The sequence below is a fragment of the Rattus rattus genome, chromosome 9 (genome assembly GCF_011064425.1).
Source record: "Rattus rattus isolate New Zealand chromosome 9, Rrattus_CSIRO_v1, whole genome shotgun sequence".
In the NCBI taxonomy this organism is placed as follows: Eukaryota; Metazoa; Chordata; class Mammalia; order Rodentia; family Muridae; genus Rattus; species Rattus rattus.
The window spans coordinates 90,906,702-90,928,126 of NC_046162.1; the positions used below are offsets into that span (position 1 = coordinate 90,906,702).

The following is a 21,425-nucleotide window of genomic DNA, read 5'->3' on the forward strand; positions in this document are numbered from 1 at the left end:
CAGACAGCACCAATAGGATGACTGGAAGGAGTCCCAGGAAGAATCCAATACTGATGGTGTGACAGAAGTGAGGGCCTTGAACCAGATCAATAACTCACTGCAATGAACATCTCCAAGTGAAGATGTGTGGACAGAGGGGTAGACTGTGGGACACACAGTGACACAGGATGAGTTGTTTTCTATGGTTTGTTTTGTTTATTTTATTTTTGTTTGTTTTTATTATCTTTTGCGGGGGAGGGGAGGTTGCAAGGGTGGAGGGCAAATATGAGAGAATGGGGAGATCGGACTGTGGGGTTCATGATTTGAAACTTATAAAGAATCAATAAGAAGTTGAAAAAAGAAAAAGAAAATACACAGGCTGGTCATTCCTCTTCTAAAAAACATTTTCTGAATGCCAACAGAAGCCAGGGTTGATAATTCAAGTCCATTACTCAAACCATGGATACACTAAAGTGCAACTTGACTTCATAAGGCACATATGACACAGAGAAACTTTGTGTTTAGCATTCAGTGTCACCCACCTAATGTATGTGAATGTGAATGTAATGAATGTGAATGTGAATACTGCAAAATCCGAAGGAACTCTAACCCTGCAAGTATATCTGGGTTTAAGCACTTTGGACAAGTTCAGCCTGCATGATGTAGTCTACATCACTCACAAAAGAAACAACAGAGGGGGAAAAACAGCGTGAATTTCAAAAGAAGGTAAGACTGCCATGAAATTACATATATAGTGAAAACTATGTAGATACAGTGAGGAGCCAGTGTAGAACCTGGTGGAAGGAAGTTTGAACTGAACAGAAAAGAGAAGTCGGGCCTGAGGAGAGGTAAAGGAAACAGGTGACTAAGTGTGTTCTACAACAGCTAGAACATTAGAGCCACATCGGTGAGCTCTGAGAGGCGCAGATGGAAAACAAGGGAAGGCAACAACGTTGAGGGAGCAGAGCTTTGTTCTGTGGATTGCTGGTGTCGGAGCCCACTATCCTGCCTGCTGAAAATAAACTGGCTGGTACCAGCACAGGCCTACTAATACAAATGTATGTAGACAGTCTGACACTTTGGTTGTTTTAAATCAATACTCCCATTAATGCAAATACTTTGTAATTGCTTCTGAAAATATAGGCAAGTTTTTTCAACTTTTAGTAAGAAACAAGGAGGCTGTGGTTTTGGTCAGTTGGCAGAGTACTTCCTTAGTGGATATAAGAAAGCTTGGGTGCAAACCCTGGCACTCAGATGGATGTGGTGATAAAGCCTGTAATCCTAGTACATGGGAGCAAGGCAGGATGATCATAAAGGTAAGGCCATTCTCAGCTACATGCTGAGTTCTAGCCTGGACTACACGAGAAACTATTTCAGGCCTGCTCTCTTTTGAAGGTAAATGGAGGAGCGGTGAGTGCATCTGGGGTAGAGGGAGGTTTGGGGGGAAGACTAAGGAGAGGAGGGAGGGGAAGCTGTGGTTGGGATGTATTATGAGAGAAAAGTAAAAAAAAGGAAAATAGCAAAACACAAAAAGTATTCAAAGCTACCATGGGCAACTTAATGAACCTGACTCGAAATAAAAAGGAGAGGAGGTCAAAGAGAAATGGCTCAGCAGGTGCTTGTCATACAAACCTGGTGACATCAAAACCCACATAAAGGTAGGCATAGATGACTGGGATCAGCCCCAATGACACCATAAAAATAAATAAAAAATGAATGTTATATAAATTAAAAGTGCTTTTTTTTTTTAAGGAAATGAGGAAATGTCTAATGAGCCCAAATGATTAGTGTGGTGATCATTAGAAAAAAGGGGGATATGATCAAAGACAGCATTAGAGATGCATGAAGTGCTTAGGGCTAGTGAGGAAACAGGAAATCAGAGATGCTGAAGGGAGGATCCTAGCATGATAGGAACTGAGAGGGTCTGCTGCAACCCAGGCTTCGGTACCATCAGCAGGACCAAGGAGATCATCAGGGTATCTATCTGACTTCACAGAAGACAACGTGATCCAATCCAAACGTGTCTAATGTGAGGCGATGCCAGAGACTACACACACCACACTCTGCAAGCATTCTCGGGTCCAAACTCTGCTCAGATCGCTGCTGTAGTTCACAGCTTGAAATGGCAGTGAAATGTGTGGCAAATACCTCCAAGGACTCTACATTTATGGCCATCACGTAATTTCCATTGATAATACTAGTTTCAAAAACAGAGAGTAGGCATAAACAATAAGACATAGGTTGAGAGAGAAAGGGAGGAAGGAAGGGAGGGAGGGGGAGGGGTGGAAAGCCCTCCCCATTCTGGGGGTGGAGACTGGCACTAACAAAGCCTCTTGTCATCCTATTGCCAACTGGACAAGTCAGTCTTTGCTTTTCCCCGTGACATGTGTTTGAGCTGCAGTGGAAAGGAAATGTGTCATCTGTGGTTTGGTTTTAAAAGTGGAAAGCTAGCTGTACGTATCGTCTTAAAAAACCCTGCAGATTTAAGGTTCATAGTCTCCAAACTAGTCTTCTTAAAATAAGAAGAGAAGAAAAGAAGTGGCTTGCTAAGTAAAGGTTGGGACAGAGCGCTCTGTAAGGTAGGTCGCACATGTGGCTTTTCTTATTCCTTCCCACATCTAAGTTTGTTCAGGCTAGTGGAGAGGAAGTGCTTTTTCAAAGATGCATACATATATCTAACAATGTAGAATCGTTGTTTTCTCTATTGCATTATGAAAAATTAAATAAACTGTATAATCAATGAGAGCTAGGAAAATTTATAATTATTAGTATGGAGTTTTAAATCAGGAGGAAGGTCTTGAGTTTGTACTCTAACGAGCTGAAAAGCTTTGGGTTTTTTGTTTTGCTTTGTTTCTAAATTAAGGAAATACATTCTTATTACTAAAACTTAGGAATTATAAATCTGACTAAAAATGATGAGACAAAAACCAAAACCAGAAGATCAAAACCTTACTAACCCAGCCTGGCCTCTGCGGCATAAATTAGAGATGTAGGAACAGTCTCGATTCTCAGGCAGTTGTGAGCCAAAGAGACAGTCTCATTTTGTCGCAGCTTGTGTACTGGGGCATGACGGCACATCTGGATGAAGACAATCGACAGCAGACCTATTGTGTTGTCCTGCAGTACACTGCTAGCATGTGTGATATATTCTGCACTGTGAATGAACTAATGTGATTAAAATAACCTGTATTAAGTCATTTTAGCATTGAATACATAAGTCTACTCTGGTAGAAAAGGATGGACATTTCTTACTAAATCAATTAAAAGTGCTTTTTTTGGTATGTGACTGACTTATAAAGTATCCAGAGAATTCTATCATTCAACTTGAAGACTGAACTGAATACTATCACACAAAAGTCAGTGCACTGTATCTTTAAGCATCTACCAACAGTCATGATCCTAACAGTGATCTGGATCCCAGAACACTGGGGTTTTTCCCCCTCTCCATTCTTAGTATAGAATATTAGTCAAAACATAGTTTCTAATTAGCATCACTTATTATATGCTATTCCTGTCTGTGCAACTTAGCATACCTCATCTGTTAATCTCAACTTCTGGGTTTTATTCTGATTCCGATATTGTCGAGTGGCACGTATTATACCATAGCAAACCTCCCTGCCTCAAGCATGACTAGCAGGTTGGTATTTGTACTGCTTGGGAGTAGTTTAGAATCTTAGGCCCTAACCTAGACTTGGAAGGAAAAAAAAACAAAACCCTCCACATATTCAAGTTTGAAAGTCACATCTATAAAACATACAGGGCAAGACAACTACAAGACAACTACACTCATCAAGTCTCAGAACAGTCTAGTGTTTGCTCAGTCTCCTCTCATTTATTCTCTGGCTGAAAGTTACTCTGGAGAACTGGTACAGTATTGTAAACACCTCATCTGGTCCTGGCTACCCACCTTTGATCCCAGAACTCGGGAGGTAGAGGTAAGCTGATTTTTTAAAGAGAAGAAACAACTCACTTCACTAAAGGTGTAACCAAATGTCTCTGGCTAGGTTAGCGTACTTGGGGCAGACATGACAGCCCCAGGGAGATCTCTAAGCAGATGGCTAATAACAAGAGCTAAGAACAGAATTTTGTCCTTTTATGCATTGGCTTCTAGGAAGCTCCACACCACAAACTGAAGTTCAGCTTTTGGGAGGAGGGGTGGGATGCAGGCTGAGCATGTGCTACCACAAGGCCATGCTGGCTGCTGGGTCTCAGCCTTCAGAGTCAGGCGCTGGGTTCTAGGGCCCCAGGAGCTTGATGAGTGATTCCTTTTAATTTTTCTCTATAATTTCTTTTGTAGATTTCTGTTAAAATGAGGGATTAAAAAAATGTCAGTTAAAAATGACAAGGGTGGCCATGTTTTATATACCTTTTGAGTGCCAAAGTCTTTTGGTTTTCCTGATTCTAGGCTGAGAGAAGCATTATGCCTCTGCTATTTGGAAAGCCATAGTCAGCTACGGCAAAAGACGTGGAATCAGCAGTGCCCACAAAGCTGCACTCTAGGGCCAGATCCTCAGACTTTAACACCATACTGGAAAGGACAAACAGCACTCAAACTCTCACCAGATGCACACTTGCTCTCAAGACTCCACCAAACCTTCACCCTCCCCCTCCCACAAAAAAGCCACTTTTGATAACTTTTAGAGCTTGAAACAAAACTTTCAAGGCCACATTCTCTTTTACTTCAAGATAAGGACGAGCTTCTCAGAGGGGGGACACTTCAGTAAGAAGAAGCCTTCAAAGAGGAAGCACAAGCACAAAAGCAGAAGCATCTGACTGCAAGCCAATGTCCAAGGCACTACCTTAAAAGGGAGAATATGTAGAGCTACGGTGTTAAGGTTAAACATGGTAAACGTAATTGTAATGCTAACTTACAGTCTCATAGTGAACAACAAAATTTTTGATTTGTATATACATTCTAAGAACAGGAATGAAAATTTAGTTAAAAAACAGTAACAAATTCAATTGAGAAGAATCCAATAGCCAAGGGTAGGTGTGGATCTCTGTGTCCTTGTGTTATCTCAAGTGCACCCCGTTAACTACAATTACTCCACATGCCAGACACTGTTCTCCACAAACTAACAATTGATATTGCTTCTCAACAGATACCAGTGTACCTGTAGGCATGGAGCACACAGGACAGTACCTGCATCTTGTTTTCCTGATGACAACAGTGTGGTCCTTGTCTCCTGGAACAAAAGCAAACTATACACATCTGTGGGCTAACAGTATCACTGCCTCGGGTTCCATTAATCAAAATGGCACGAGCAGACATCCAAGTGAGAAGAACACAAACCTTGTCACTCCTTCAGTGGGTCACAAGGTGAGTGCCTCAGACAAGCCTGCATCATCTCCTGTTGTGACTTTAGCTCCTACATCTACACCCAGGTCCTCCACGCCCCATGCCTTCAGAAACAGTTCTCCAACAGCAGACATCAAAAGTCAGGGGGAAACTTTTAAAAAGGAAGTCTGTGAGGAGAACACAAGCAACACAGCCATGCTAATTTGCTTAATTGTAATTGCAGTGCTATTCCTTATCTGTACCTTTCTGTTTCTATCAACTGTGGTTCTGGCAAACAAAGTCTCATCTCTCAGAAGGTCAAAGCAAGCAGGCAAGCGCCAGCCTCGGAGCAATGGTGACTTTCTGGCAAGCAGTGGGCTCTGGACTGCTGAATCGGACACTTGGAAAAGAGCAAAGGAGCTAACAGGCCCCAATCTCCTGATTCAATCTACTGGTGTGCTTACCGCTGCCAGGGAAAGGAAACAAGAAGAAGGAACTGAAAAACTCAACTAGGCCATGGTTTGGAAGGGGAAACGCAAAGCAGCAATGAGGAAGGTTGCGTTAAAAATAAAGCTGGCTGCTGGTATTTCACTTCCGTGTTTGCTCAGATGATCAAAAGTCTGCCATGCTGTTTGTTTAGCATCAAACAGACCAGAGGGAGATGTATGCCTGCTGAAGTCTTATTTCTGTTTCATACTTCATATTTTTAAGAAAGTGAATAAAACAGCAGCAGCTGAAGAACTAACAGAAATAACATGAAGTAACTAAACACTGCTGGGCAGCAGCGGACGACCTCTGTCTGAATGTACTTGAACTTGAAGAGTTTGATTAAGTCCTCAGAGCCAAGCAGATACCACAATGCCTAGCAGAAGTCAAATTCCTAACGTGCAGAGTTCAACTGCAATGCAACAGCTCCTTCTCACTGGATGAGACAGAGCCCGCCCCAGTGGTCTCTTAGCACAGCTGATGTTAGGCTCCATCTCTTTACCTTCACATATGGCACAAGGCAAAAGTGCTTTTCTACTACACATAACACATTACAACTTAATTTTGTACAATAAATGAAAAAAGACTTTAGAACAATGCTGACTATGTATCTCTCATTTACGTTGCTTTAGAATGTGTTAGAAAAATAAGAAAAACAACACAACCAAAATAGATGAGATACACACCCACAACTGAAGGCTTTAACTATAAAAAAGGTTTAATATTCAAGAATAACATTTGAAGGGACCAGAGAGATGACTCAGAAGGAAAGGCACTGGCTGTTCTTCCAGAGGACCCTGGTTCTATCCCCAGCACTCACATAAGCCTAAGAGCTGGCTGCAACTCCAGTTCCAAGGGATCCTGGCTTCCTTGGGCACCAGGCATAGGCATGGTACACAAACACAAAAGCATAAAACATCCATACACATAAAGTAACTTTTCAGAAAAGAATGACATTTATATTTTGTATACAGTTTACTAGAAGGTTACTAAAAAGCACCAGCTAGGTGTGGAAGCACACATCTCTACTCCCAACATTCTGGAAGCTCAGATCAGAGGTTTCTGAGTTTGAGGCTAGCCTGGCCTGCACAGTGAGACACTGTCTTAAGCATTAACAACAAAACATAACAAATGCCTTAAGGTTGGTCAGAGTTTATAGAGTCTAAGGATGCTAAATAACACAAAAAATCACTTCCACTTTTACTCTCCAGAGCAGCATGGATAAAAAAAGAAAGTCAATTGTGTGTTGTGTGTGCGAGTGCACACCTGCATGCATATGTATGTGTGTGTATGTATGCACATTTGAGAGTACAGGTGCTCACAGAATCTAGTTTACTCAATATCCCTGTGGAGCTGGAGTTACAGGTGACGATGAACCACCTGATGTGAGTATTGGGAATTGAACCCGGGTCTTTGCAAGAGCAGTATGTTCCTTTTGTCCTTTTAAATATATTTATTTATTTATTAATCACATATCTAGCATTCTGTCTGCATGTATGCCCAAAAGCCAGAAGAGGTCACCAGATCTCATTAAAGATGGTTATGAGTTACCATGTGGTTGCTGGGATGTGCTCTTAACCTCTGAGCCATCTCTCCAGCCCAGTATGTTCCTTTTGTAAACATTTAAGGATTTTTATTTTATGTGAGTGTTTTGCCTGCATGTTTGTCTATGCACAATGTTCATGAAGTACCCTTGAAACCCAGAAAAGGGTATCTGCTCCCCTGGAACTGGAGTTACAGACAGCTGTGACTTGCCAGGTGGGTGTTAGACTTGGGTCCTTACAAGAGCAGCAAGTGCCCTTAACTGTTAAGCCATCCTTCCAACCCTTACCATTTCCCTCATAGTTAGTGACTCATCCCGGCTACACATCAGAACCAAATAAAAATGTCAATACCTAATTCTCATGCCCTATTCCAGTTATAATGAGCTGATTTTCAAGTGAAGTACTTGGTGTTTCTTCCTAATTCCCTACATGGTGTTTCCCTAGATCATCATATTCACTTCTGTCACACTCTGTCACTTTAAATTCTGGGTTACATCTTTACATGAACTGTGTGTGGAGGGGTGCATGAAATCAAATTATTTTCTTTCTTTCTTTCTTTGTTAATGTGTACAGGTGTGTTGCTTGCATATGTATCTATGCGCTATATGTGTCTGGTGCCCACAGAGGCAAGAAGAGGGCACCAGCTCCTCTCTGGAACTGGAATTATACACAGATGGGTGTGAGCTGCAATACAGGTGCTGGCAGCTGAACTTGGTTGTTTGGAAGAGCAGTCAGTGCTCTTAACTGCTGAGACCAATTTTCTCATGAATTTATTACTAGCTAAAAAAAATCATCTCCCTAAACAGTAAATCATAACATTACACCAGACAAAGCAAAATGCTGAAAAATGAAAACCAAAGAACGAGAGCGCGAGCAGACCCTTGGACCAGTGTCTCTTTCTCTGACATCTCTTCCGGCTGCTCTGCCCTAGTCCTTTTGCTGTTGGGAGGTCTGTGGGTGGAGTGAGGGTTTTGTTTGTTCTGTAGCTCAGGCTGACCTCAAAGCCACTGTGTTTGATAATCTTCAACACACCAGAGCCTTCTGCTCCACCTCTGAAATGCTGAGATTATAGGCACGCACCATTATGCCACACTCTTCTTGTCTTTTCAAGGGGGAAAACAGCCCTGACTGGAAATGACTTTGGACAGTGCTCCCATTTTCTATAAATTAAAGATGAGGTTGGGTGGCAGATGCAGAGTGATAACTCATAGTTATCCTCATAGAATCAATTGTTATAAACAAATACTTGTCCGAGAAAACTAAAACAGAATAACTTCTTTCTAAAGACAGGAAAGTGACTAAACAATTCCTTCCATATTAAATACATTTGTCAAATATAACAGAAGACTTTTATTATGTACTCCAGGAATATTTAAAATCTATTCCTCAATACTTGATTTTTAAGCACGCAGCCTAAGAATGATACCTTAATGGGAACCTTAATGAAAAAGGGTAAAGCTGTCTACAGAGACAAAGTTTCCTAAGTTATTTTTGAACAAAAACATTTTTATTTTCTACTCCTGGATATAGTGAGTATCATCTTAATCTAAAGATTTAAAAGAATATTAAAATAGTAAATTAAAAGCTTTATAACAGCAGGGTGTGGTGGCGGCACAAGCCTGTAATCCCAGCATTTGGGAGGCTGAAACAGGGAGATTGAAAGTTCAAGGCCAGTCTAGGTCATACAAGACCCTGTTCTCAAAAATAAACAAAATCTTTATCCCCCCCAATTAAAAAGTTTGTTTATGGGGCTGGAGAGATGGCTCAGCGGTTAAGAGCACTGACTGCTCTTCCAGAGGTCCTGAGTTCAATTCCCATCATGGTGGCTCACAACCATCTGTTATGGGATCCCATGCCTTCTTCTGGTGTGTCTGAAGACAGCTACAGTGTACTTATATAAATAAAAATAAATAAATCTTTTTTAAAAAGTGTTTATAACATTTTTATTACATTCTATTACTTTTAAGTCCCTTCAGGTTAAGAACTAAGTCACAGTAATTTATGATCTTTGGCAGTGACTAAGGACAGTGTTCCAAATGTTGGCATTTACTGTATCTGCTATACTGTGCACCCAGAAGGTGTTTCCATTTATTTACATCCCATAATAAGTCAGGGATTGCAATTTTCACTTTTCAGATGAGGAAGAGGCTAGAGGAAGACCTGTTTAAAAAAACTTTCCACTGGAACGGTGAAACTGACAGCGGTTGGTTGGAGCAAACATCCCCCAAAGTTCTACAATGTGGCTGAGGACTGTGATTGGACATTGTTTTGGGTTTTTGGTTTTTTTTAATAATCACTCTAAGTATCCATAACATAGATGGTTACAGGAAGTCCCTCACCCTCCCAAAAGTCACCCCCACTCCTAAGGGGAGGATGGTCACGTCTATGCCCTTCTGTGTAAATTATGTGCTGCAAATATTTTTTAAAATCCTCCGCCTTAATACTTCATTTTTGTTTTTAATTTCTGACTGCCCTCCCCCTTTTTTTGTTCCCCACAACTTGATGCATGAAGGTTTGGCTTCCCTGGGAGTGGGTTGAGGTGTTGAGGCAGCCAGGGCTGGCCTGTACACTGACTTGAGACCATTTTAATAAAAATGCACATCTTAAAAATTTTTTTTTCCTTCTTAGACACTTAGAGACTTCAATAGACTTGACTTAGTCAGCTTCTCCTTTGGAAAGTATTGGGGGACTGGAGAGACAGCTTTATAGTTAAGGAGTGCACTGAGCTCAGCTGCCCATCACCTGTGTCCAGGCAGCTCACAACCAAGAGCATCTCAGCTTCTGGGGGTCCCGAACCCTCTTCTGGCCACAGAGGCCACTCATGCATATATGGCATGCATATACATTAAAAATACAAATAAAAATGTCTTCTTTTTAAAAGATGCATTCGGGCAAATGCACAGCACATTCGTAGAGTTATGCCTAGTATGTGTGATCCACAGGTAATATTTCTTCAGAGGAGGAAATGGTGACTGAGAAGGGCACTGACTTGCCTAAGATTTAAACAACACTCATTTCTTCCAATAAGAAATCTCCCTCAGAATTTACCTCAGAATATATAACTTCTGAGTGGCAAGACTCAGCCCTAAACTTTTAGATTATATAGCCAAACGGCTGGAGAGTAAGGGATCAGCTACAAACACTTAAGTCATACAGATTGTGTTTCAAAATAAGCTGTTGAAGGAGCACACTTCTTAGTCATTCTGTGGCAAATTGCACTTCCTGTGGCTGCTATTGATAAACTTCCTCTGCTGCACAGAAGCCATCTCAGTGTGCTAGAGGGCCAGTTTTAATCTGCACTGAAACACCCCTTTGCTTTCTCAGCCAAATCACCAACATGTCCTGTTAGAACAAGAATTTACATTCTGCGAAAGAAGTTCACAGGTAAGTACACCCTGACAGAGGCCCTCTGATTTCTGACTTCAGTTTTGCTTATTTATTTTAAAAACCAAAATATCTTTAGTGTTTTAGAGTTAGCTGAATTCAACTCTCGACAGCTGAAGGGTGTCTACAGAAAGTTTCTGTAGCTCTGCTGTGCAGAATTTTATAAACTTATATTCAAGGTTGATATTGTCTGAAGGATTTTTATCAAGGTTTTAATATTATCAGCCCTTTGAAGTTTACTCAGTCCAAATATTTGTTAACATCATTTAAATAACTTTAAGTAAGCCAAGAGTTAAAAATACATTAAATTCTACAGGCTTTGACTGAACTTACAATCTCTAAAGTATTGTCTAAAATTTTAGGGCTGGGGCGGAGCCTGCTCAACATGTATGAGGCCTGAGAGGGAGCAGAGTCTAACTGACTTTCTACACAGGACTTCTACTCAGACAGATTTAGATTATCTCATCATTTTTTTCCATTATTTAAAAAAAAAAAAAAAGTCAGTGTTTCCACATGTAGACCAGGCCGGCTTCTAACTCAGATCTTTGTGTCTCGGCCTCACAAGTACTGGGATTAAAAGCATTCACTACCATGACTGGTGTAAATTATTTTTGTCTAACCCTTTTAGTTTATAAACCATGAACGGTCACCTTTATTTTAAGTTAAAAAAAATTAGCTGGATACTTACTATATGGTCTTTGTATAAAATAAATTTTATATTTAAATAGTAATTATGACATATAGCTATTATATGTTATTTTAAAAGTTCCATAAGGCAAAAATATTATGATAAAATGAGTATGTGTATATTCACATCATCTATGTGTTCCCGTCACATACTCTGAGCTGGCCGGCTAGTGAAGAATATAAACAGAAAGAAACATCCACAGAAAGGACATTTTGTAAAAACTTTGTTAATATATGCAAAAGATACTTGCCTTGTGACTAAATGAAACAATCACAAATAAAATAAATAAAAATGCAATGAGCTTCCAAAGACCTGCAACCCCAATGAAAAATAATTTGAAAGTGGGTCAGACCCTATTTCAACACTTCTTCAATATAACTTTTCTTTATAGCAGTCTGGTTTAATTTTTTGGGGTTTTTTTAAAACAAAGTGTCGCCCTGCCCCCATGTGTATGTAGACCCCGGCTGTTCTGAACTCTAACTAGGCTGGCTTTGAATGCACAGAAACCTGCCTGTGCCCTGAATGTAGGGATAAAGGGTGTGTGTACCACCACTGCCATCAGGCTTAGCTTGAATTCTTTAAAGCAATGCATGTTACATAAGCTGAAAAATAACGATGTTTTAAAGCTCAGAATTGTCTAAAACATGGCTAGTCTCAAGTTTCTGTTTTCTAATTAGAAATATCATGTAACTCTCAACTTGCTAAATATATATCTGATGCCATTTAATGCTCCATCTTTGAAGAAGTATCACAAAATTTTCAGTATACTGTAATTATGACAACTCATTTGCTAACTATTTAAAACTCCTAAACTGCTCACAGACTCCTGTACTGATGCGAGCCTCCTGGTATTTCTTTTCCTACCCTTTATGTAAGCCTAGCCCTAAAGTTACTCACACAGTTCCAGAGACCTTACAAGGAGTCTTTTTCTCCCACGAAGCCTTTCTTGCTTATAACTCTACAGAGACTCAGCATCTAGCAGAGGTCAAAGGCTCAGGGCAGCATGGTCCCCACACTAGTGCCACAGCTTAGGGCTGGGACAGCTTGCCAAGTTAACCAACTTCTCATTTTTTTCCTTTTTAAGATCTAGAAGATGAAAATATGAGCACCTAGGTCATGCAAATGAATCCTATTACTCAGGAATTTTCTGGGTGCTCAGTAATGGTAGCTACCATTACTTATTTAAAATGGCCATAAAACACCACTTGTAATTCAAGATTGATTTCCTTTTCTGGTTTTTTCCTATTACAGTTTTGAAATGTCACCAGTTCAGAGACAGCACTAGTACTCTGTGCCTAACTCTCACTCTCATATGTGTACTATAATTTACTTGTCTTGCTGCTGTTGGTTTTAGTTTTGGTTTTGGGGGACAGGGTCTCCCTACAATGTAACCTTGGCAAGCAGCCCTGCCTGCCTCTGCCTCCAGGAGTGAAAGCCTGAGCCTCCACACCCAGCTGTAACTCATTTTCTTACATCAAAATAGCCAAAAGACTTAATATTTTGTTTATTTATTTGAGTCAGGGTATCATTATCTAGCCTTGGCTGGTTTGAATCTCCTTAAGTAGATCAGGCTAGCTTCAAATTCACAGAAATCCACTTACCTCTACTTGCAGTGTTGGAATTAGAGACCTAAGACAGCATGCACAGTTCTAAGACAAAATCTGACGTAACTATCTACCCTTACCTTTTTTTCTAAGAAATGTTTTCCAAAGTTCATCAATTCCTTATTAAAATGATATACTGCTTACCATGGCTAATTTACAGCATTGATTTTGTGGTAATGGGGACCAAGCTCAGGGCCATGTGCACGGCAGACAATTGCTGTAGCCCTGAAACACTCCCAGCCCTGGCAATATTCGACAGGTACACACACCCAATACAATACCAGGGAGTTCCCATTTCATTGTAACTGTGCTTGCATATGGAGTCACTAAAAATATGTACATTTTCCTTTTTAAAAAACCAGGAAAAACAACCAAAATACACAGAGAAGGTTGAGAAATCTAGATTTTCCTCAGCAGGAGATTAAAGGATTTCTAAGAAAGGTCTATGCAGACTGTTGACAGGTTCTCTTGTAGTTGTCAGGCTTGCATCTGGGTAGTGTTGGGGCAGTGAGGGTGGAGAAAGCTGAAGGGCCCTTGCAGTGGATGAAGCCTGGAATAAAAGTTTGTTTGAGGATGGGTCATCTAGTCTCTGTCCTAGATGGTCAACTCTTTGTGGTTAATTCTTGTTCCCACATAGAGGCCAGTGACAGGAAATGACAATTCCCAACAGCCTCTTTATCCATGTTAATTCTCTCTCCCTGACTGCATTTTACATACCTCAGTCTTCTTTAGTATCTTCCTTATAATTAATAAGCAACTGCCATTCCCAAGTATTTCTTTTTCTTCAATATCTTTTCTAATCAATTGATCCTTTCCCACATATCTAGTGCATCCTAAAATTTTTGTACTCCTGCTAGTACTCCTTTTTATAAAAGAAAAAAATTATTCTCATTACCGTTCCTGTTTATTCTAAATTTTAATCCCTTTTTTTATCCTCTGCCCCAAATCAGCTGACCATCACCTTTTTTCTGCAAAAAAAGTGTGCATTTAGGAACATACCAGTTCCAGAGTTGGTAAGAACACTGCATAAGTTTGTGTATTATAGGTAACAGAGCTAGCTTCATTAAATCTGATTAGGCTTCCTGTCTCCCAAAATTATTAAATCCAAGATTTCTTCTTTTCATCTTGATGCTCCTTTTCTAGCCCGCTGTGAGTAGCTAGAGGAAGATTCTAGGTTCTCGTACTCTGCTGGGGAAGACGCTGGGGGGGTGGGGTATATGTCAGAAATGATGAGCAGGAGACCGCTAGGCTATTTCAAAGTGAGCTTGGCTTTACTACTGCTGACAAGGGGAAACATCACCCTGAAGCCTCTAGCTTCCTACTGACATCAGAGGTGATGAACCTATCATAGTTCATCTTACAAACCAGACTGGGTTTTAAAATTCTGCTCCTGTTTTAGCTAGTTCCTCCTCTATTTCCTTTTTCAGCTAACTAAAAAGAGGAACCGTATGGTTTCTTTATTTTAAGCAAAGTCATAAAAGAGGAAACATTTTTAGCTGGAGACAACTCTGTATCTTCTGTTGCTTTGGAAAGCATTTTCTGAAAACATTTATAAAAGGAAACTCTGAACGCCATTTTCTAACCAAGGCTTTTTTGGGGAAGTAACCTATAAAATTACTGTGTGGAGTGGCATGAACGATGACCACCTAGAGATGAGTCAGACCCTCATATCCATGCCAAAAACGTCAATGTTTCCTGTAAAGAACGTTAAAAGATGGAGAAAACCCAGAATTTAACTCAGTTTTCTGTCCTCTGCTTATATTATGGTAGAAGGCTTAATAGAAAGTAAAAGTAAGATGCTAGAGAACCAAGAGGCCAGCGCAGATGAAACGCTTACTGAGGGACTCGACATTGGAAAACGTGAAACAGCGGGGGAACAGAGACAGTGCAGACTTTAGAATATTCTCATGCTGTCACTAACAGTCACAACCCAGACAAGCTGCTCAACTCATTCTAATTCACTTCTGTGAGGGCTAAATAGGGCTAAATAAAATAAAGTATGTAAGTCACAAATTTATAGCACATTTTATAAAGATATTTTCTTCCTTTTTTCCCCTACCTTTGTGGAATTGTGTTTTAAATCATCCCGTTTGAGGCAATGGGAATAATGCATGGTGAGGAGAAGCAGGAGTGAGGCACGTCCACAAAGAAGGGCCCAAAACTCAACAAAACAGCGTGCCAAAGAGGCTCAGGGAACGGCTGTCTGTGCCTGTGGTCAGTCGGAGAACCAGGTTTATGAAGGGGAATTTAAATTGAGGTCTATGAGATGAAGACAGGTTCAGACATATAGTCAACAGAGAAGAGGATTAGGCACAAAAAAAAAAAAAAAAGAGTCACATTAAAGACAGCAAAATGGTATAATGTAATGTGTTTAGTAAGTATCCATGGAAGCTGAAGCTTGGTGGGTAAGGTTTCTCCAGACAGAGACGTGTATCCTCATGTGAAGTAGTGACCAGAGTCACTCATGTTCTAAGGATAACTAATCAGTACCAGGCAAGGGACTTCAGAGAGCTGTTTTAAATTTTAGGCTTGAAGCGTAAGAGAGAAAATTTAAAAAAGAAACAGACTAAGAAAAAAACCATTATCGTTTCTTGGAAAGTCCAGGTCCTTCTGGCTCAAGCATGTGATCTCAGCAACCAGGGATCTCAAGCGCATGGCCAACCTGAGTTACACAAGACAAGTGTCTTAAAACACAAAAACAAACAAGAGAACAAGAAGGGGTGTCATTTGTCATCGTTCTATTATGCCCGGGGTAGTTGCGTAAAGAAATAAAAAATACTTAAATTGTCAAAACCTTTTATTGTATCTTTGGAGTCCTGGAAAAACTAATTTCTTATCCTATATAGAAGCTAGAATCTAACAGTCTGAGATTGTCGTCCTTAGTGTTAAGAAAGAGCACAGCTATCTCAAGCAGCGCACACTGTGCTTGGGGATGTCCGGAGAGCCCATTATCCTCAGCGTTGACAATGTCACTTTAGAGTGCAAGGTAACTGAAAACAACAAACGTAGGTGACCCAGAGTTTGACACAGAGTTAAGTGGACAGTATACAGCCGAGACTTTGGAAGTTAAGCCTTCAAAGTTTCAGCACCTAGGACAGTCCACAAAAAGACAGCTGCGAGGCCTAGGAGGAGCCCAGCCCAGGCTCCTGTGCACACTGTCTGAGCTGGAGGACAGATGTGCTTAACTACTTCTTTATAGATTTACGTTCTGCTTCACTCTCCCTGGAAAACCTTTCCAAAGATCTCCCAGGCCAAGTTAGTTCCTCTGTTCATCTACCGAGTATGAGGAAACATCAAATTATTGGAATTACTTTTATTTTTTGAGACAGGGTTTCTCTATATTGCTCTGGCTGTCCTGGAACTCACTGAATACCAGGTTTGCTTTGAACTCAGAGATTTGCTTCTGCTGGGATTAAAAGTATGTGCCACCAAGCCTGGCTGAGATTACTTTTTACCTGCTAATTTTTCCCATAAGAATTTAAAACACTTGAAAGCAATTTTTTAAAATAAATTTATCAAATCTAGACTAGGGTCTGACACAATCTGTCCAGTATCAGAATGAAAGTAGTAATGGGCTTCTTACCTCACCAACTGGGCTAGGGGGACTTGAATCACTTTAGGATTTTCTTGGTTTTTGCTTTTTCTTTCAGATTTTATTTTTAATTTTCAGTGTGTGTGTGTGTGTGTGTGTGTGTGTGTGTGTGTGTGTGTGTGTGTGTGTGTCTGGTGTGTGTGTGTACATACATGAGAACATGAGTTCTGGTGTCTGTACAGACCAGAGGTGTTAGATCCCCTAGGACTGGATCTACTGAATTTGCTGATTATGAGATATACATGTGAAATGTGCACTAAGACATTATACAGACAGACTCAGAACAAAGGAGGTTCGGGATGGATATGCAGGTTTGGTAATTATAGCAGAAGGGTGAGAGTGGAAACTTACATAACTAGAACAGAGAAAAATGAAGGCAGAGAGAGACTGAATGCTGAGTGTCTATATTTAGGAGACAGGAGAAAAAAAAGATCTAACTGTAGTGGTGTGAAAGGAAAAATTGTATTACAAGAGTTAATGAAACATTGGTGAAGGAATAGTCAGTAAGATCAAATATGGTGAATAGAGAGAGGAAAAAAGAACATAGAGGCAGCTGTAAGGCACTGGTATTCTCTGCAGAGGCAGAATCACCTTATTTCTAGGAAGACAGTGAACAGAGCAGAGAGCCCATGGCATCAGGTTGAGCCTGCACACTCAAGACATTGTGAAATAAAGGAGTGGAGTCCGAGGAACCTAGAGGGGCTGCGAGGTTAAACAGAGATTTTATAAAAGAATTTCCTTACAGAAAGAATCTTTGTAAAAGATTACTTCCCAGGAACTCCAGATGCTGTGCTATAAACTGGAGTCAAGTAGAAACCAGAATAAAATTTTAACCAAATGCCTAACCAATCTATTTCAGGCACTGCAATGAAGAGTCAAATGTAACTCGACATCGGATGATAGCTTACCATCCTTCTTTTGCTTTCACTGTGAAATCACTTGTAAGGAGGAAACATCTGAAATGGAATTCAGATATTTGGTCTTCATGTTGCTTTGTCAATACCTGAACAGTACATTTTCCTCAAAGACAGAAGCAACTACAGCAGAGCATCGTCCGCGGTCTACTTTACCTACACCATTGGCGCTTGATGTTACAAATGATTCTCAAAACACAGGAGGGAATACTTTGAGTCAAACAACACAATTCAACAACATTTCTTCTGGACAACAAGTACCACCTGCCCAAACCACTCCTCAACAAGCAACACCATCCATCCCACAAACATCACTATCTGGGTTCACTCTGACCAATCAACTATCATCTTCTGCCCATAATTCTACTAGACAACCACCAAAGCCTCTTGCCTATACTTCCACACAACAGCCACCATCAACTGCTCCTACCTCTTCTGCGAAACCAGTACTACACACTACTGGTAATCGACCCACAAAATCAACACCAACTATTTATTTACCAAGGGACACACCACCACCACCACCACTTACTTCAGAACCAACGACTGGCAAAGGAACTGCTCATAAGAACAACCACAATGCAATAGCCGCCATATTAATTGGTACGATTATAATTTGTATGTTGGTAGCTATACTCATGATTATACTGTGGAAATACTTGAGGAAACCAGTCTTAAATGATCAAAACTGGGCAGGTAGGTCTCCATTTGCTGATGGAGAAACCCCAGAAATGTGTATGGATAACATTAGAGAGAGTGAGGTATCCACAAAGCGGGCATCAGTTGTTTCCCTTATGCCTTGGAAGCCAAGCAAGAGCACATTGTTGGCAGATGATTTGGAAGTTAAACTGTTTGAATCAAGTGAACACATCAATGACACCAACAACCTCAAAACTGAGAATGGAAAAGACCAAATGCATGGTTTATCAGAAGACAGTGCTGATGGGTCGACAGTTGGTACAGCTGTGTCTTCTTCAGATGATGCAGATCTGCCGCTGCCACCTCCCCTTCTTGATTTGGATGAAAACCTATCAGACAAGCCCACAATGATAGTTGTACCTCCTTTACCAAATGATTCTACCAATCTCCAACCACCTCCAGATGGTCTAAATCAAGTGTGTGAAGATCATCATTCCCAGATCAACGAGCCATTCTCACCGCCTCTGTCAGAAGATTTTATAAGCATCCAAGAGTCTACCCGCGAGGCTCAGTGCCAGGAGTTCTCTGCCCCTGACCTCAATCAGGACCTCATGGACTCCCTGCCACCTCCACCTCCAGAACTGCTGTAAAGTGACAGCTGGCTTTCTAGCTTCTCCTCCATCCTGAGATGGCTCCACCCATTTCTGTCCTTGTGGTATGGCACATAGGATAGGACAACTGGCATCCAAGCGACCATTCAGGATCTACCTGACACCTGACTGAAGCCCAGCACACAGGGAGATTATTACGGTGGTACACTTACCAGCCATAGAAGTTATTTTTTAAAGCAGAGTGCCTTTTATGTATGTCTATGATAGATATGTCAACTGAATCACTTTGGAAACATGATCTACATATACTTATTATTACCCAATAGATTTTCCCCCTGAAAAGCTGTATATAAACTTATCTTAAATAAATAAAATTCTATTTTTCCACCTCAAAATTTGGGGTATATATGAGAAATTTTAAATGGTGAAAGTTTTAATACTTCAAATACTAAATACTTTAATTTATAGAGATTAAAATATATATCTAAGAATAAGACATTTCTGTTTTTTTGCTTTACTGGAAACACACAGACACAAACTATATTAAAGACATAAAGTCCAAGTGCTGTGTTGGGGAACATTTACCCTGAAAAAGTGAGCACCTACCATAAAAAGCAGAGTTTTCTTTCTTTCTTTATAATTAAACATTTTGTGTATATACGTGTTTTGCCTGCATGTATACAGATGCACCATCTATATGGCTGGAACTGAAGTCACAGGAAGTTATGAGCTGCTGTGTATGGGAACTGAACTTGGGTCCTCTGGAACAGCACAAGCTCTCTAAACTGTTGCGCTAGCTCTGTAGCCGTAACCACCTTTTTAAATGTACAAGTTCAACCATCACCTGAAGACTGTCGAGTATGAGGTACTCGTACAGAAGTGGGTACGGCTTGTTGAAGGGGAGGGGTCCGTGGGTTCCGGCCTACTTAGTGCAGATGTCAGTGGGGCTGCAGAGCGCTCGTCTGCCCGACAATCACACCCTCCTCCCCTTACTATTACAAGGCCAAGAAAGGAGAGTTGTTTAGAGCACAGATTTTGGGAATTTTCAGGACAGAATATTATTTATATTTATTACAATTTATTACAAATATATTTATTTGATACATTAATGTTCAAATACTAAATGGCCCATGTGGAATGAAAACCAAGCAGGCTCTTGGGCAATGAAGCTTTATTACTACTGCTACTAAGACTACTAAGACTATTATCATATCATACAATTATAAATAAACAACAATTATTATAATTATAAATATATGTAAATTTATTATGGCTGTTGTGTTTTCCGAGACAAGAGTCCTCTGGTAGCCATGGCTGTCCTGGAACTCTCTTTACAGACCAAGCTGTCCTCAAACTCAGAGATACACCTGCCTCTGTCTCAAGTCTCTGGGATTAAAAGTGTGGCCTTTAAGACTCCTTAAAAACACCAGGCCTAAGTGCTGTTTTATCTCTTACTGACGACACTTGTTATCTACAGACACAGCCAGTGAACTACTTATTTCAAGCAGGGTGGTTTTTCATTCTATTGCACTGGGTCTTTTCTGTCATCCACAATAAATTCCTTACATGTGTCCTCAAATGATTTTTAAGGCTAATTTATGCTGCAGCAGTCATTAAGGAATTTTGAGAATTTCTTGTATTTAAGTATCTTGATTAGAGTAATGAGAGGTAGCAGCCTGAATGCCAATTATCCAGTTCCTCTCATCTCACTTGTAGGACCAAAAGGCTCCTTCCAAAGTTGTTCCTTTCAACAAGTGCTCTTTCCTACTCACCCATTTCCCTATCCCCAAGTAACAATCCAGGAGTTCAGAACTCAGTTACTTGTCAGATTTCTTTAAGCGCTACCCTTACCTTTTCCCATGTTCTCTGCATAGCAGATACTAAAGTTAGCTGGACTTTTTTATTTTGCTTTTTTTTAAAAAAGACATTCTCTGCAGAGAGGGAACAATTTACATTTACAGTATGCAATTTCCTGCAACTAAGGTCAGTGGAAGCTGAGCAATTCGTTGGTGGCATCCCTGCTTAATCAGCAGGAAGAAATAGAAATTAATAAAAGAAATATAAGAGAGAAGAAAATGCAGGAGGGAGAAAACAAAAACAAAACAAAAAACCTGAGAGAACAGCCTCACCATTTAGGATATTGCAGAGAAAGGAGCAAGCATGGGAGTGAGATGGATCAGCGAGTAAAGGTGCTTGCTGCCAAGTCTGACAATCAGTGTTTGATTCTGGGGCTCCAAGTGGTAGAGGGAAAGCACTGACTACCACAAGGTGTCCTTTGACTTCCACGTGTATGCTAAAGCATGTAAGCACATGTGGTGCACACACATGCATGCACACACAGGCAAATATAAGAGAATTTAAAAATAACAATGCAATGGGAGTAAGACCACCGACTGAAGTGCATGTTGCACACCAGTGGTCCTCTTGACAGATCTGTATGAACAGCCTGGAAGACCAATTAGTAAAAGCCCTAGTTTTTTAACTGCTAAGGAAAACAGAACCAGAGAAAGCAAGGGACTCAGGCAAAAGTCAGTTTTCACTGATAAAAGTAAAAGAAGTAGAGTAAGGAGCAAAATACCTGGGGACTTCTAATTCACATGCTCTGTATGAACAGAGTAGGACAGAATGATCAGAAATAAACTCAAATGCCAAATCCAGGGGGAGTAAGCACTAGGACAACTGAATAGATATTTGAAAAAATACAAC

The 21,425-nt window shown here is 40.4% G+C and overlaps 3 protein-coding genes across 4 annotated transcripts in view; 2 read left to right on the forward strand and 1 right to left on the reverse strand.

Moving 5' to 3' along the window:
• Positions 1-21,425, reverse strand: part of Nf1 (neurofibromin 1) — a 230,850-nt gene that overhangs the window by 45,629 nt on the left and 163,796 nt on the right. The window lies entirely within an intron of this gene.
• On the forward strand, positions 2,339-6,340 carry Evi2a (ecotropic viral integration site 2A). The gene is made up of 2 exons (XM_032911685.1): positions 2,339-2,558; positions 5,082-6,340. The coding sequence occupies exon 2, from the start codon at positions 5,102-5,104 to the stop codon at positions 5,768-5,770; it is 669 nt and encodes a 222-aa protein (XP_032767576.1). The 5' UTR covers positions 2,339-2,558; positions 5,082-5,101; the 3' UTR covers positions 5,771-6,340.
• On the forward strand, positions 17,465-19,114 carry Evi2b (ecotropic viral integration site 2B). The gene has a single exon (XM_032911684.1). The coding sequence runs from the start codon at positions 17,517-17,519 to the stop codon at positions 18,756-18,758; it is 1,242 nt and encodes a 413-aa protein (XP_032767575.1). The 5' UTR covers positions 17,465-17,516; the 3' UTR covers positions 18,759-19,114.